This window comes from Polypterus senegalus, chromosome 2 (genome assembly GCF_016835505.1).
Source record: "Polypterus senegalus isolate Bchr_013 chromosome 2, ASM1683550v1, whole genome shotgun sequence".
NCBI classification, from domain to species: Eukaryota; Metazoa; Chordata; class Cladistia; order Polypteriformes; family Polypteridae; genus Polypterus; species Polypterus senegalus.
This window is the reverse complement of record NC_053155.1, coordinates 212,910,743-212,925,053: the sequence shown is the minus strand read 5'-3', so window position 1 is coordinate 212,925,053 and position 14,311 is coordinate 212,910,743. Positions and strand designations below refer to the sequence as shown.

The window sequence follows — 14,311 nt, the reverse complement described above, 5'->3', positions numbered from 1 at the left end:
AAATTAATGCATGCCTAAAGAAACATAATCAGGAATTTTTAAACTTTAACAAAACATCAAAAAGGGCCAAACTAATATTACTGTTCCCAGACTAACAAATCATTTGCAACTGATAGTTCTACACAATGCGCATTGCCTTCAAGATATCAAGATTAACTAAATACAGCTTTAGCATTACTCAATAAACAAATATTTTAAAATAAACAAAGAGGTCAAAGTAGAAACCATGAGGATATTGAATAGTTATAGTAAGCATTTTCTTTAAATAGTATGCTCTTACAGAAACTGTTGTACAAATTTTATTTGTAGTACAATTTCCTATCTCTACATTTTACACTTTTATGGATATCAAAATTAAATGAAAATAATCCCAAGGCTCAGGCATTTAGGTATTGCTAATTATTTTGTACGAAGTTATATATGACTCTCCTTTTTGCACTATCGTGATTTGTTTAGTCTACAAATCCATTGATTTAACAACTGTTCTTCGGCTCAAATACTCCCCAAATGATTTTTCAATGTAACCTTCCTTTTAAGGTTGTGCAACTCATTTGGGGTTGATCACTAATCGTTGCTCAATAGGAAATGCAGCCAAACACATGTGCACTATTTGCAGGATATCGCCAGAGGCTTTTATCTGCTTGCCACTTACAGGAATGCAGACTGTGACTGCATTATAGTGAGGTAGTATTAGTGTAAAGCAATTTCTAAGTCCTCCTAACAATGGCAAAAATAGGTTTGTGTTTTTCACAGAGTTAAAAAAACACATCTTGTGAGACAGAGATACCTCAGCCAATGTGTACAGGAATTATTTTGTTATATCATGTACAGTATATATGCTAAAAAAGTAACATTTAACTGAGGTCTGCAAATAATAACATATCTTGGACATCTACAGCTTGTCTTTGAGTGCCACAGTGTCTTGTGATTTAATTCTGATTATACCTTTCATCCCGTTGTTATTATACTATACCATAAAATCTTCTAAGCCTGTTTAATCCTAAGCAGGGTCATGGATGGGGTAGGCCCTTTTGTTATATTTTTTATTTATTCATTTATGTACTCTGAAAATGTAATAAGAGGCTGCTTTAAAGGGTGTTTACAGCTTTGAAACTTCACAACATTGTGAACTTTAATGTGGGGGATCTGGACCCCACTGATGCTGACCTTGCTGTCAGTGTGTGTGAGTTGCTACTGAGTCATCAACCTGGATGTATGTCTATTAATATCCACAAAGGATGAAGAGAGAAGAGAGGCTACATTAACAGATGTAGTGATATGCCAAAAACAGCCATTTCTTAAAAAATGGAGAAGAAATCATCTGGAGGCTGTTCTTTTTTTGAATGAAGGTTTGCTTCCTTACATAGATGAGCAAACCAGAAACATCATGCAAAAAAAATGATACAGATATTCTCAACCACCCAGCCTATAGTCTAAACTTAGTGCCTACTTATACACACAGCTGTATGGCCCAGTTCAGAAATGCTCATTAACGTAATACAAATATAAAATGTTAAGAACTAGGCAGCTCAGGTGGACACATGAAAAATGTGTAAATTGTACACAAAAGACAGTGACCAGTCTGGGAAATTAACCCAAATCCCTGGTGCTGCAAAGGAAAAGACCTAGCTACTGTGCCACTCTATTGCAGTTTTTAAATTCATTCATTTATTAAATTTACTAGGTCTAATTTTGGGGATGCAGTGAGCCCTGGTTCCAAGTTGTTAATCCTCTTTGCATGGAGCGGTCTGTCCATCAAAGGACCCACTCATAGAAAGCTATTTAAACCAACATGTAAAGTTTTGAGATTTGCAAGAAAATACTTGAATACCCATTCATGTTAACTCCAGACAGTGACCAGGCCAACAAGTTAATCCAGGAACCAGGGGACAGCAGTGCTAACAACTGTTCCCTTCATTTCTCTAATTTAATTTTTAAATATATTATATCAGAAGTTTAAAACAGTTCTTTATTTTTACAAAACACCAGCTGACAACATTCTTAAACCTGTTTAGTCTAATTCAGGGTATCAGAGCCTCTCCTGACAGCACTAAGAGCAAGGCAGGAAACAGTTCTGGATAGGTTGATACTCCAATGCAGGGCCCACTTAAACACACACCCACACTTAAACTTATGCAGGAGCTAATTTGAAATCCCTAGTGAACCTAATTTCAGCCTCTATTAGGATGTGGATGGAGTTCCAGAGTATCAAAATGAAAAACTATGCAGAAATAGTGGGAATATGAATCTGTGAGGCAGCAGTGCTACCCACTGCACCACTATGCTGCCCTCAAATGCTAAAGATAAAAATAATTCATGTTAAGAAAATGCTACATTTAAACCATTATTAAGATATAGAGAAAGAAGACTGAATTAAACTGGCAACACTGTTAACATTATAATTAAGATATCATTAAAATTCATTATTTCAAAATTAGTTATATATTAATTGCAAATGTAACTTAAAAGGATATAATAATTTGTTAACTGTGAGAATTTATCAACATTTTTAAAAATCACATTTCTCAAAATTTTAAAACACTCCCATTGAATTATTACCTTATACAATACATTTGGTTACTAAGAATCCAAAGAATTAGACATACATATTTAACAAAAATGTTTGATAAAAAGTACATCCAGCACAGACTTTTTCATTCAAAAATTGGTAACAGTTTAGTTTAAGGATCCAACTGTAAATCCAGTGCAATATATGAGTGATAAAAGTGTCAAAATAAAGGACATAATACAGTACAGAATATAAATAATTTCTATGATCTGAGTATTTCATTCTTAAAATATTTTTTATGACATGCATGTTTATTTCTCTGTAATGTTCAACTACACTGTGTACAAACTTTACAGAGTGCTAGATCACTGATAAGGATGCAGTGACTGAGTAGAGAATTCAAAGCCTTTTCTGATAGTATTGTGCACTAGGCAGGAACCATTTAAACCCTCAGACACACTAACTAATTTAAAGTCACCAATTAATCTTATGTGCACTTCTTTGGGGGGAGCACTGTTATTTGTAGTTATATCACAAATAGTGCACTGCTGCCTTGGATGTTCTTCCCATGTCTTTGTGGACTTTCTGTAGTCCTCCACTTTCCTTGACATTCCAAAGACAAGCATGCAAACTGAATGACCTGATAGGAATGAGGAAGGGTGTGTGGGTGACTGGGTATCCTTCAGTGAATTAACATCCTGCCTCAAGGTCAGTTTCTGCCTTGTTACCATTACTGAGAAAAACTCTGACCCTGAAAATGTATCATTGCAATTTATATTGTATACTTCAATCGATAAAACTATCATGTTTGCAGGGAGGTGCGGTCAGGGGAGGCAAGTGAGGCAGAGCCTCGCCTGTCATCATGAAAAGTAAAAAAAACTAATAATGATAACATAAAATTGTCCACTGGTCTGTGCTATAAATATGCTTTCTCTATGATTCCAATAATTTTGATCATTTTTATAGTCAAAATCACTGAATTGGTGCATATCCTGTTCAAATATAAGGGAGAAATGCGAGGTATGGCAGCGATGAGCTGAGCCTCACCTCGGACTGCTCTCCCCCTCACACACTGGGTTGAAGCATACAATTGGCGCGTGCCTATTACTGTCTCTCTGTATATCGCCAATATAAGGTCTGCAGACACATTTATTATTTACCATGACTTTCCACAGTCTAGCTAATATCTTTAATGAATGTATGTGACATATTTAGTCTTGCTGATCTGACATAAAACCGCAGTGAAAAGGCACAAGGGGAGGCAGACAGTACTGTGCCACACCGAAGGGGGCGCATGTGAGCCCAACAGGTGCTTGTTGCTGCTGTTCTATGCAGAGGCTCTCGATGCCAATAAGTTAGCGATATCAGAAAGTCAAGTGCACTGCAGAGGTCCGTTTATTTTTAATTTTTAATTCCGACTGACTGCCAAAATGGAAGATTAAGACTTTTAAAACTAAAGGAAAATTAGGTGGACTTTTACAAGAAAGTGAGGGAGATTTTTGTGGAGAAAGATAGGGGCATGGACTTCATTTACAAATAAAGATAAGACCATAAACGGTTTTCAATTTTAGAAAAAATGGGATCAGACTGAGAAATAAAACAATCTAATATTTAAAAACTGAATTTTGACCTTAAATAAAATATTATTTTGTTTATCTTGTTATCCTTTTGTTGAACAGTCTGTATTAAAACTGAATAAAAGCATCAGAATTAAAAGCTTTAAAAACATTTAAATATTTCAATTAAGGTCAAAATTAGAATCCGTTTTTTTTTGTACACCTGTCTATACTTCCATTTGTATTGAATGATTATGAATTCTGGAATTCCAACGGCAAATTTAGAACACATGGAGGGCTGAGCAAATGTGCTCTCACCATTCTCTCTCGCCACTATAAATGTAACGCTCTTTCTTAGCCAAATATGTACCATACCTATCTGTGTGTAAAGAATGCTGATGAGATATGAAACATAACCAGTAGTCAATGTGCATGCATTGCATCAATTGAATAGTGAATAAGCTACTTTTTTGGGTAGCTACATATATTTGTAAATCTGACTCTGAAGGAGTCAGCGCCTCACCAGCCATGAACCTCACCATACCTCACTGCATGTTTGACAGACTATTCTATAGCTTATACTATCCCATAATGTAATTTGATAGAAGTCACACTACATAAAATCCCCCCAAAAAGAACACTGCTTTAAGTTTAATTTCACATGTATCTATGGAATCCTTGCAACCTGCCACACTTATAATACAAACGTTTTTACTGTTATCGTGTCATTAATGTCTTGCATTATATGAATTACAGAATTATATGTAATAGGTTAATTTATTAAGAAACACCCTAAGATGAGCGTTATACATGGGATAACTTTCTGTCCACATGAGTGGCTCCATCATGATTTAGAAAAAAGTGAATTTGTTCTTTTCTTAATTAGTGTTTTCATTTCCACTGTGCAGTGGAAGATTTGAACTATTAATGGTACTTAATATTTGCAGTCCCACAAGAAACACATTTATATATTTTAAAACTTGTACTTTTTAAAAAAATGAATACAGTGCGCTTTATAAAAGAAATTTGTTTGATACATGAAATGCAAGACTACATGTGGAGTGTCCTTGAATTAAAGTGTTTCCCGCCAATGCACTTACTTATCTTTTAGTAACTATTCGGTCCTATAATAGAAACCTATAATAAAGTTAACAGTAATGATAATGACACAAGCAAAGGAATGCAATATACCCACCTTTTAGATGCATAAAAGTACTGTACAGCCTTCACTGGGACTTGATTACCTTTTAAGAAATGATAAATGACTGGGATTGTGTGGACTATGTAAAATCACCTTAATAACTACTCACATTTAGCCATGTTGTGTATTTCGCAGAGTCAAACTACATGGTTAGAATACACAGGGTGAGCCAAAATGAAATATCACATTTCTCAAGGTCAATGTGCAAGGCAGAGGCAGCCGAGTGGGTTGGGGTCATTTGATAGGCGACCACTTGTAGTTTTCAGTCGGTAACATGCCTTGGTCCGGTGTGCACTATGCTTTTGCTGTCGAAGCATTCTTCAAAAACAACGAAACCATCATCACTACACAACGCAGCTTCCAAACATACTTCAGCATTCCTCCTAACGGTGATGTCTCAAATAAGAAAACAATTCTTGAGTGGGTGGCTCATTTTTGACAGATGGGTACAACATTGAAAAGAAAATCTCCAGGCCATCATCGGACTGTACGAACGCCTGAAAACATCCAAGCTGTAAGGGCATCAATTTTGCACTCTCTTAGACGTTCAGCGCGCAAGCCTGCTTCTGCCTTAGACATTTCCAGCATGTCTTTGAGGAAGATTTTGCATGAGGACCTTAATTTCCATCCATACAAAATGATGGTAGTGCAAGAACTCACCGAGACAGACTGGGAGAGCCGTAGAGAGTTGTGCGCAAGCATTCTACAAACCGTTCATCGAGATGCCATCATCATGTGCAACGATGAGGTACATTTCCATTTGAATGGTTGCGTAAATAAGCAAAAATTTCGCTATTGGGTTGAAACCAGCCCTTGTGAACTTCATCAGAGATCACTGCACAGTAAGCATGTTACAGTTTTGTGTGCTGTTGCAGAATTTGGCATTGTAGTCCCTTACTTTTTTGAGGAGAGGAGAGCAACAGTCACCGTCACTTCAGAACATTACATTGAAGTGTTAGAGAACTTTTTGAGGTCCCAACTGGATGAAATGGATGGGGTGGATGCCTGGTTTCAACAGGATGGAGCAACAGCTCATATGGCGTGGAGATCCATGCAAGTTTTACGGAAGATGTTTCTGGGGGAGCTGATTTCCCTGCGTGGCGATGTCGGATGGCCTTCACGTTCATCTGATTTCGCTCCATGCGATTTCTTCTTCTGGGGCTATCTCATGTGGAAGGTATACACACTCTAACCTCAAAACCTTGAAACCTTAAGGATGCTATTCGCCACTATTTCTCCTTAAATGGCCGAATGAGTCATACAAGCATTCAGAAATCGTCTTGAAGGGTGTATTGCTAATAATGACCACCACCTTGAAAACATCAATTTTTAAACACAGTGAAAAAAATCTATTTTGTATACCCTTTCTTGTGCTGTAATGAAATTTATTTTATCTTGTAGCGCTTTTGTAGAATAAATGTTTGAAATGTGGTACATCTTTTTGGCTCACCCTGTTGTTCTAAAATATTACTGTGCCATTCATAGGATGAGTTCTGTAATATAGCATTTATGGAGAATTTAAATATAACATTAAAGTTTTATAGGCTAAACAACTGCTGTAGCAAAAGGCACTTGTCAATAGGTTGTGATACATATTTAAAAGGGATCCTTAGACTGCAGTGTTACCATTTTTTAGAATTTTGCAAAAAGCAAGTGGGGAAAAGAAATCAGTAAATCAAACACAAAAAAACCTTTCCCAACATTATCCTCTGCAGAGTGTAGTTCTGCTGTGGAATCATAAAAGAAAATTGTAAATTAATAAAGTTACCAACCTCACACTGCTTTCGCCAAATGTCTATGTTCTTGCGCTGTGCTTTTGAGAAATGGTCCCATGCCTTTTGCCTGGTAGCAGCGTTGAAAACAGCCACAATCTGCTCAACTTTAGTGAATAAGGAAGTCAAACAAGACAAGCCATTTACGTTTTGCTCAAAACTAAAAAGCAAGAAGAGACACCAATAGCTCCATAGGTGTCCTCAGTAAATTAGTTCAAACCGTCATTAAGCTACTGTCTTGTATATCTCATGTACTTACATTTCATTAAGTGTAGGTACTGTTCCTTCATGACTGACCAAACTTACATCAAATTGTCTTAATATTAGTCACAAATTATAAAACAGTTGACAGTGGACATGGTTTTGGTAAAACACATTAGTTAATTTAGGTTTTGGTGAAAAAAGATGGACAAAAAAGACCAGCTTCTATAAAGATGCTCGTCAGTATTCATGCTTTTAAAAGTAAACTGACTGATTAAACAATGCAGTAATTCTCCATGCAAGTTATCCAAAACCATTAAAACACAATTTTCTTAAAACAGCTACAACAATTACATGCAAATCTTTAAAATTAGATGGCTATTATATGTTACTAGCTCTTCTACATCATAAGTTAAACAATTTACAGAACAATGTGAAGTCTGTTATACATTTAATACTCCATCTTTTAAAATGATTTCTTACCTAAAAGAATATTCTAAAAACAAGTAAAATAAAATACTGTTAAGACTTTAAAGTAATGTTTTCATTAAAACATTAAAAGTTAATAAATGGAGTGTTATGAGCTAAAACTTATTTTTTACCTACTTAAACTCAATCTAAACTCAGTCTCTAACAGACAATTACTTAAATATTTTGTCACATTTATAAATCAACAGTAACATTTAAAACATTCAAAAAAGTTATTTTACAAAATAAAACAGAAAAATGGTAAAGAAGTTTATAACATTACTTACTTGACAGATCATTACAATTGGAACAAATAACAAAGGGAAGCAAATGGTGTTCTTTCTGTAACACTTTGCACCTACTAGATACTCTATGAGTGTTTCTGAGGACCTACTGAGTGGATAAAATTATATCATAGAAGGACTGTTGCTGCATAATGCCCCCTATTTCAAAAATATTGTCCCATGTTTTACAAGACAAAGATCAGCCACTTACTTCACAATAATAGTGCAAGGGATAATGATCATAATTTTATGACAGTACTTTCACGTAATCTAAGCATTAATTTCATTTTACATTTTCAGTTTGGGCTGCCACGTCAATGATCCACTTCCCTAAACCCTGTAATGAATAAAGAAGGTTCAGGGGTTTAGGTTTTTTTTCTGTGAAAGAGACTAAAATACACTTGATACAATGGAATACTATAAAGAAGGCTGAATGTCATATTGATTCCGGTATTTGGTGTTATCAGTCACTTCAGAATGTCTAGTCTTGAACTTAATATGAATGGGGTTCTGTCACAGAGTACCTAAACCCATATAAAAGGAGGAAGATATAAAAAACAGACTGTATAATCGGTATAATCACCACAAGGGAAGGATGGAGTTGTGAGCGGGCACCAGTTTTTTTTTCTTTTTTTCTCTGTGCTTTAGGCCCTTGAGCAAGACCCCTAACCTACAATTGCTTCATCAAGGGTATGACATTAATCTGTACCCAGCCCTGCACACAGGTCCTCCAACTTACAAGGAAAACTTGGGGGTTGGTGGCAGGACTGGCACTCCAGCTACCAAAAAAAAACTCACACTGTTCCAGTGTGGTGCTGAAGTGTCACCCTCTGCACTTGTGTCCCAATCAAGGTGGTTTGTCGTGTGGTGGGTGCAGCTACACACTATCAGCACATACTCCCAACCTCTCTCTCTCCTGAGCTAAAGATCCAGACTTTCAAGACAACTTCCCTTCCTGCCCATACTACTGTGTCTGAGGCAATGTACATTTCCATTTGTTTCCTTCTATAGCCATGTAACCTCTAGCAGGCAGGTACTGCTGTCACCTTTAGTATTTTCACCATATCCTTATTCTCTCTTTCTCTGTCTGTCACACTAGCAGAAGCCTTGCCAAATTCTGGGTTGCCTCTACTCTATTGTCCAAGGGGAACAATGCACGTTTTTCTCCCAGAACATTCCTCTACTTCACACAAATCAAGTGCCCCTGTCTGTTACTGTCCTCTGAAGTTGCCTTATCTCTTCCAATGACTCAATAACATGTGCTGCCAATGCCAGTGTATGCCTCATTTTCACTATTTCAGCCTTGTAGGCATGAAAAAAGAGAGAATAATTTCAAGCTGAAAAGTGTGAATTGCTACAAATTGGTGGCAGATATTTGAAATTACCAAAGAAATATCACAGTCTTGGAACAACAGGGGGTCAATTGATTGAGGGCACATTCATTAGAGGGGCAAACCAGAATTTTAAATCTTCAATACCTAGTAAGTAATCTGTAGTTCTTAATCAAAAAAATGCTTTCTTATTAAATCTTTCTTTTCATTATTTAAAAGAGAGACTTTCCTTTTTGTATATAAAGTCCCTACTAAATCTTTGATGTAACCCTGGTTCTTAAATATGCCAAATCATCTGGCACAACATGCACAGCAACATGATGTAACAAGGAAGCATCCTCAGATGTAAAATGTGAAAGTAAAAATACAGCAAAACAACAACCAATGAATGGAAACACTGTATAAAATCAACTTTTAATTAAATAAAGTTTGGAATAATTTCCAAAATAGTACAGAAATACATATTACACATAGACGATACTGACACTATCGTTCTAGCCTTGTCCTGTACCACCTTTACCTGACTTCACTCTTCATCCTGATAAGGGACAATTATTGATACTCTGGCATGATGTCCTGCATGCCAATGTATATTCTGCAAATAAAAGTGAATAATCCGTATTTTGTGAAAACAGGTGGACCTATTGTAATTCTGCCTCTTCAAAATATATCAGACTAATGCTTTAGTATTTAAATCCTTTACATAACAAATATAAAATTTATCTACAGTAGAATTTTCATTTGAAGGAAAAACAAAACTATCTTCCCATTCTTATTTGTTCCAATTCTTGAATTGCTGCACCCATTTATATGACCATGCTTTTTTATGTCAATGGTTAATTAAAGACATTGTAATGTATAGAACCTAAGAGGGGACATGGAAGAAAAAAAAACATAACAATCCCTGAGGCCACAAGTTAATGTGTGGAAACTAAATCTTGTCAGAATGATGCAACTGCATACCAGCATAGATACCTATATCAATATCTACATTTTAATAAAACATTGTATGGGACTGATTTAACAGAAGTATTTACACTTGAAAAAAATCTCTGTATTTTGTTTCAAATAAAAATATAAAGGCTGGAGAATTTTAATGTGATATTTAAAGAACACCTAAATAAAAATAAATTTTTCACTAAGTTGTTATTCTGCATAATATCCCAAATTGGTTCCTTGTCCTTCTTTGCAGCGAGTCCACATATTTTCAACATCAACGCATGTGAGGAATGCAACAGAAAATTTAACCAGCAAACTGAGTCACTCATTTTTAGCCACTAGTGTTATCTTTTTCTTCTATTGATTTAAATCTTTTATTATGCTATGCAGTAAAAGTGGTATTCTTTTGTTTCATAATTACTACACCATGCATAGTGTTGACATACACTTAAGTATGACAAGATGGCACATACTACGTACTAAAAAGTTTTGCCATGAGAAAACACACTCAGTTATTTTTTCACATTTTTTTTTCTTCCACATACACTCTAGGTATTCACGGTTGTGATGAAACAAAGGTGGTTTTATGTCTATTTAAAGGCAGAGAATACAAAATGGGAACTTGAATAGTAAGACAGACCTACCTGCTTCAGGTGATCCATGAGATTACTCAACTCCTGGTAACTGACTGCTGACCAGACATACCAGACTGCTGCCATTACTTACCCATTTAGTTTATTACTGAATTGTACTTAAGCACCGCTTTTGACTGTGATAAGGTCAAGCAATGGCAGACACATTATTGCACTACAGGAAATAATAATTATAAACATTTTGCACTTATACAATAATATTATTATAAATGACCGTATTTTTGTAGAATTCCTTTAATATAACAAAATGTCCAATGTTAAATTAACTTTTGAAAGTGTACAGTATATATGAAAACAATATTCTTATATGTACATTATTAAGGGTTAATTTAACACTGGAGATTTTCTTTTGTGCACAGTTTATGGTCTGCATGAGCAAATATCAAGCACACTAGGAGCTTAAATACACTGTAAGATGTAGGAATTATATCTGAATAGTCAATGCCACAACTCCAATTTAATAGCCATTGTTACTTTCTTATCATATGCTTGATCATTATCATAGCCAAAGGCAAAGTAGCATGAATATTTACATAATCTAGATGATGCCAAGTATTTCTGTTCTCTATATAAGCATGAGTAAAATTCCACATTTATTTTAATCTTTCTTGACGTGACTTTAAAAAAATGCAACATGCTGCTTTCACCATATGGTCTACCCTATTTATTGCTCCATCATAGCTGTAATGTATACATACTGTATATGCTATCTTGTATCAACCATAAAGCAGCAGCTAACTGGATGTGCTTGATCTGCTTTATTCTGTTCCCTTATAAAAACACATCTGAAAGCTGTTGGATTCTGAATAAAATTAAAATAGTACAGTCTCAAGAGATATAAATTAAGACCTACATTTGGGTTTGTATATAAAGTGAATTCTGAAGATTTAACAAATGTATAGAAAATTTTTAAATTTATATCTGATGAAAGCTAAACTACTCTCTGTATTCCATAATTTAGATCTGGCTTAATTTACTGGGATTATGAATCCACTTAATTTTTAGGTCAACTGGTACTGCAGATATATAACACTTACCTGAATGATATAAATCACAAATTACTATATTTGGTTTTCACTTCTTTAATTTTGTACGGTCTTACTTATGAACACAAATGCAGAGATAGTAAGCTACCATAAATTGTTACTGTAAGTTATCTGTTGAAATTCACAACTTACATTGTGTTAAGATTCCAGACAGCGCATTTTTGAACTTCTCCTTGGCAAGCTCCATTTCCTCTTCATGTGCTGCTTTCTCATTCATGAGTCTGCGGACATGGCTGTTTGCCAGTTGGACCATTGAATAGAAGTGGTTTGCAGAGCGGCGGTTTACTTCCCCCCGGTCAATCCAGGTGAGTAACACCCCGACTGCTTCTGTGAATTTATTGTCATCTGCAAGCATCAAGAAACAAAAATCAGTCATGAAAGCGATGCAGGCATGGGGTTAAGTTTGTCTTGTGATGGACTGCAAGGATAAACTCCAGCCTCTCACAAGCAAGTACTTGGATATCACAACCTTGAAAATAAATGCATGGATGGATCATAAACTTGACATTGTTTGCACAGCATAAGTTTCTGTTTAATAAGTACTGTAAAGAGCCAGTATGAACAGACCTGGAATCTCACCTCTTCTCATCTGCAAACGTGAAATTGACTAAACTTGCGTTATATTAATGTCTTTCAATACTGCAGTCAGACTCTTTGCTTAAGAATAGTCTGATTAACTGAATTGAAAAATTTCACGTGCCTGATGTTATTAACAAGCATATGCGGAAAGCACAACATTTATAGCAGCTCTGCTGTAAAGGTCTAAGGATTTGTTTTGACCAGCATGTCTGTACATTACATCAAGTTCTCTAACAAATATAGTAAAAATTATGTTCCCTGTTAAACTAGCCTGCAAATCTTTGGGGAGGAGGAAGCATACCCAAGCAAACAAAGGAGGAATGTGCAAAATCTACACGGAAAATGGCCAGACACTGAATTCGAATCTCAGATGCCTGATCCTTGAAGTGGCCACAGTAACTATCCTGACACCATTTCAAATTTAACATTTTCCAAATTAAAAAATATATATATATAAAGCAAAGATTAAAATAAAGTCCTGACCTAACTGTACAGAAGAACTAAATATCTGTAGCTTGTCTATTTTTTTAATTGCAGAATAATTATCTACTTGGGTTGAAACCCCTGCACATATTGTAACTTACTGATTTAGGAAATATTGTGTTGTGCAGTGTAAAAGAGGAGAAATATCTGTAGAGTTATTATGAAATATAAATATTTTCACCAAATGTTTTCATTTAACAGATTATAAAAGCCCACCTGTCCATTTTGGAACCCACTTATCAAGTATAGGGTCATTGGAAGTTATGAAAAGTAATATATTGTAAGTCAGGATTAGATTAAGAAGGAATTAATGTTATTTTGGGTGCCTAGTAAAGAACCACAAGTATGCAGCACTTGTGTTGTGATGTACAGCGCTGTATGCACTTTCACAATGTTAGACAATGCTGTGATTCATCCACCTCATTGGTAGAAGCAGAAGGCCAGGAAAAAAATTAAGTAGGTTTGCCTCAATGACTGTGTGAAACTGAGCAAAAAATAGTTGTCATTAGGTGTACAGAAATCCCTTTGCTAAAATGCTATTTAAACTGCAATGCAAGAGTGAAATCTTTAAATCAGAAACCTGCTTTTGTCAGGGGAAAGAATAAACACCTACATCCATTGATAGAAAATGATTCCCAAATGTTTTGTATGTAACATTCCAGCACCATCTGTTATAGAATTTCAAAAGATAAATAATTCATTTAAATACAGAGACAAATAACTACTACATTAAAGAAACATTTGGTTTATGGAAGCACTAACACTTTAATTGACACATTTAAGTAATCTCCTTGCTTCAAGATATAACAATCACTTATACAAAAGGCCAGATTTGGACATGTTGAGGCCCTAAAAATATACAAGTAAAATTAAAGAAATGAAAAAAAGTCTGAAATTTTAAGGGGGTCCTTCAGACTGTGAGGTTATAAGCTGTAGCTTGTTTGGCTCTTTTTTATACAGGATATTATGCAGACACTTCTATAAAAAGTTACATGAAAAGTGAATATATCAATCCCTTATTATTTCTGATCCCGTTCATTTTCTTTGCTATATATTTCCCTGACAGCATGGCGGGGGTCCTGAATTAATCCTGGTGACACTGGATTTAAGGCTAAGATAAACTTTGGAAGTGATGCTATTTACTTCATAGGTCACATTCATACACACACACACACATCCAACTTAGTTATACTCATCCAAGTAAGGGTCATTAGACCATTTAATGGCTTTTGGATGAGAATGGAAGCATCATGAGCAATGGAGAGATACAGTAGCTATAGCAGAGAAAA

At 35.3% G+C, this 14,311-nt stretch overlaps 1 protein-coding gene across 3 annotated transcripts in view; it reads right to left on the bottom strand.

The window, feature by feature from the left end:
• enox1 (ecto-NOX disulfide-thiol exchanger 1) overlaps window positions 1-14,311 on the bottom strand; it is a 326,189-nt gene that overhangs the window by 149,285 nt on the left and 162,593 nt on the right. For all 3 annotated transcript variants that reach the window (XM_039745280.1, XM_039745281.1, XM_039745282.1), the window contains 2 exons: window positions 12,093-12,305; window positions 7,039-7,145 (listed from right to left, as the gene is read on the bottom strand). In XM_039745280.1, coding sequence (XP_039601214.1) covers window positions 7,039-7,145; window positions 12,093-12,305 — 320 coding nt within the window. The remainder of the gene's footprint in view (window positions 1-7,038; window positions 7,146-12,092; window positions 12,306-14,311) is intronic.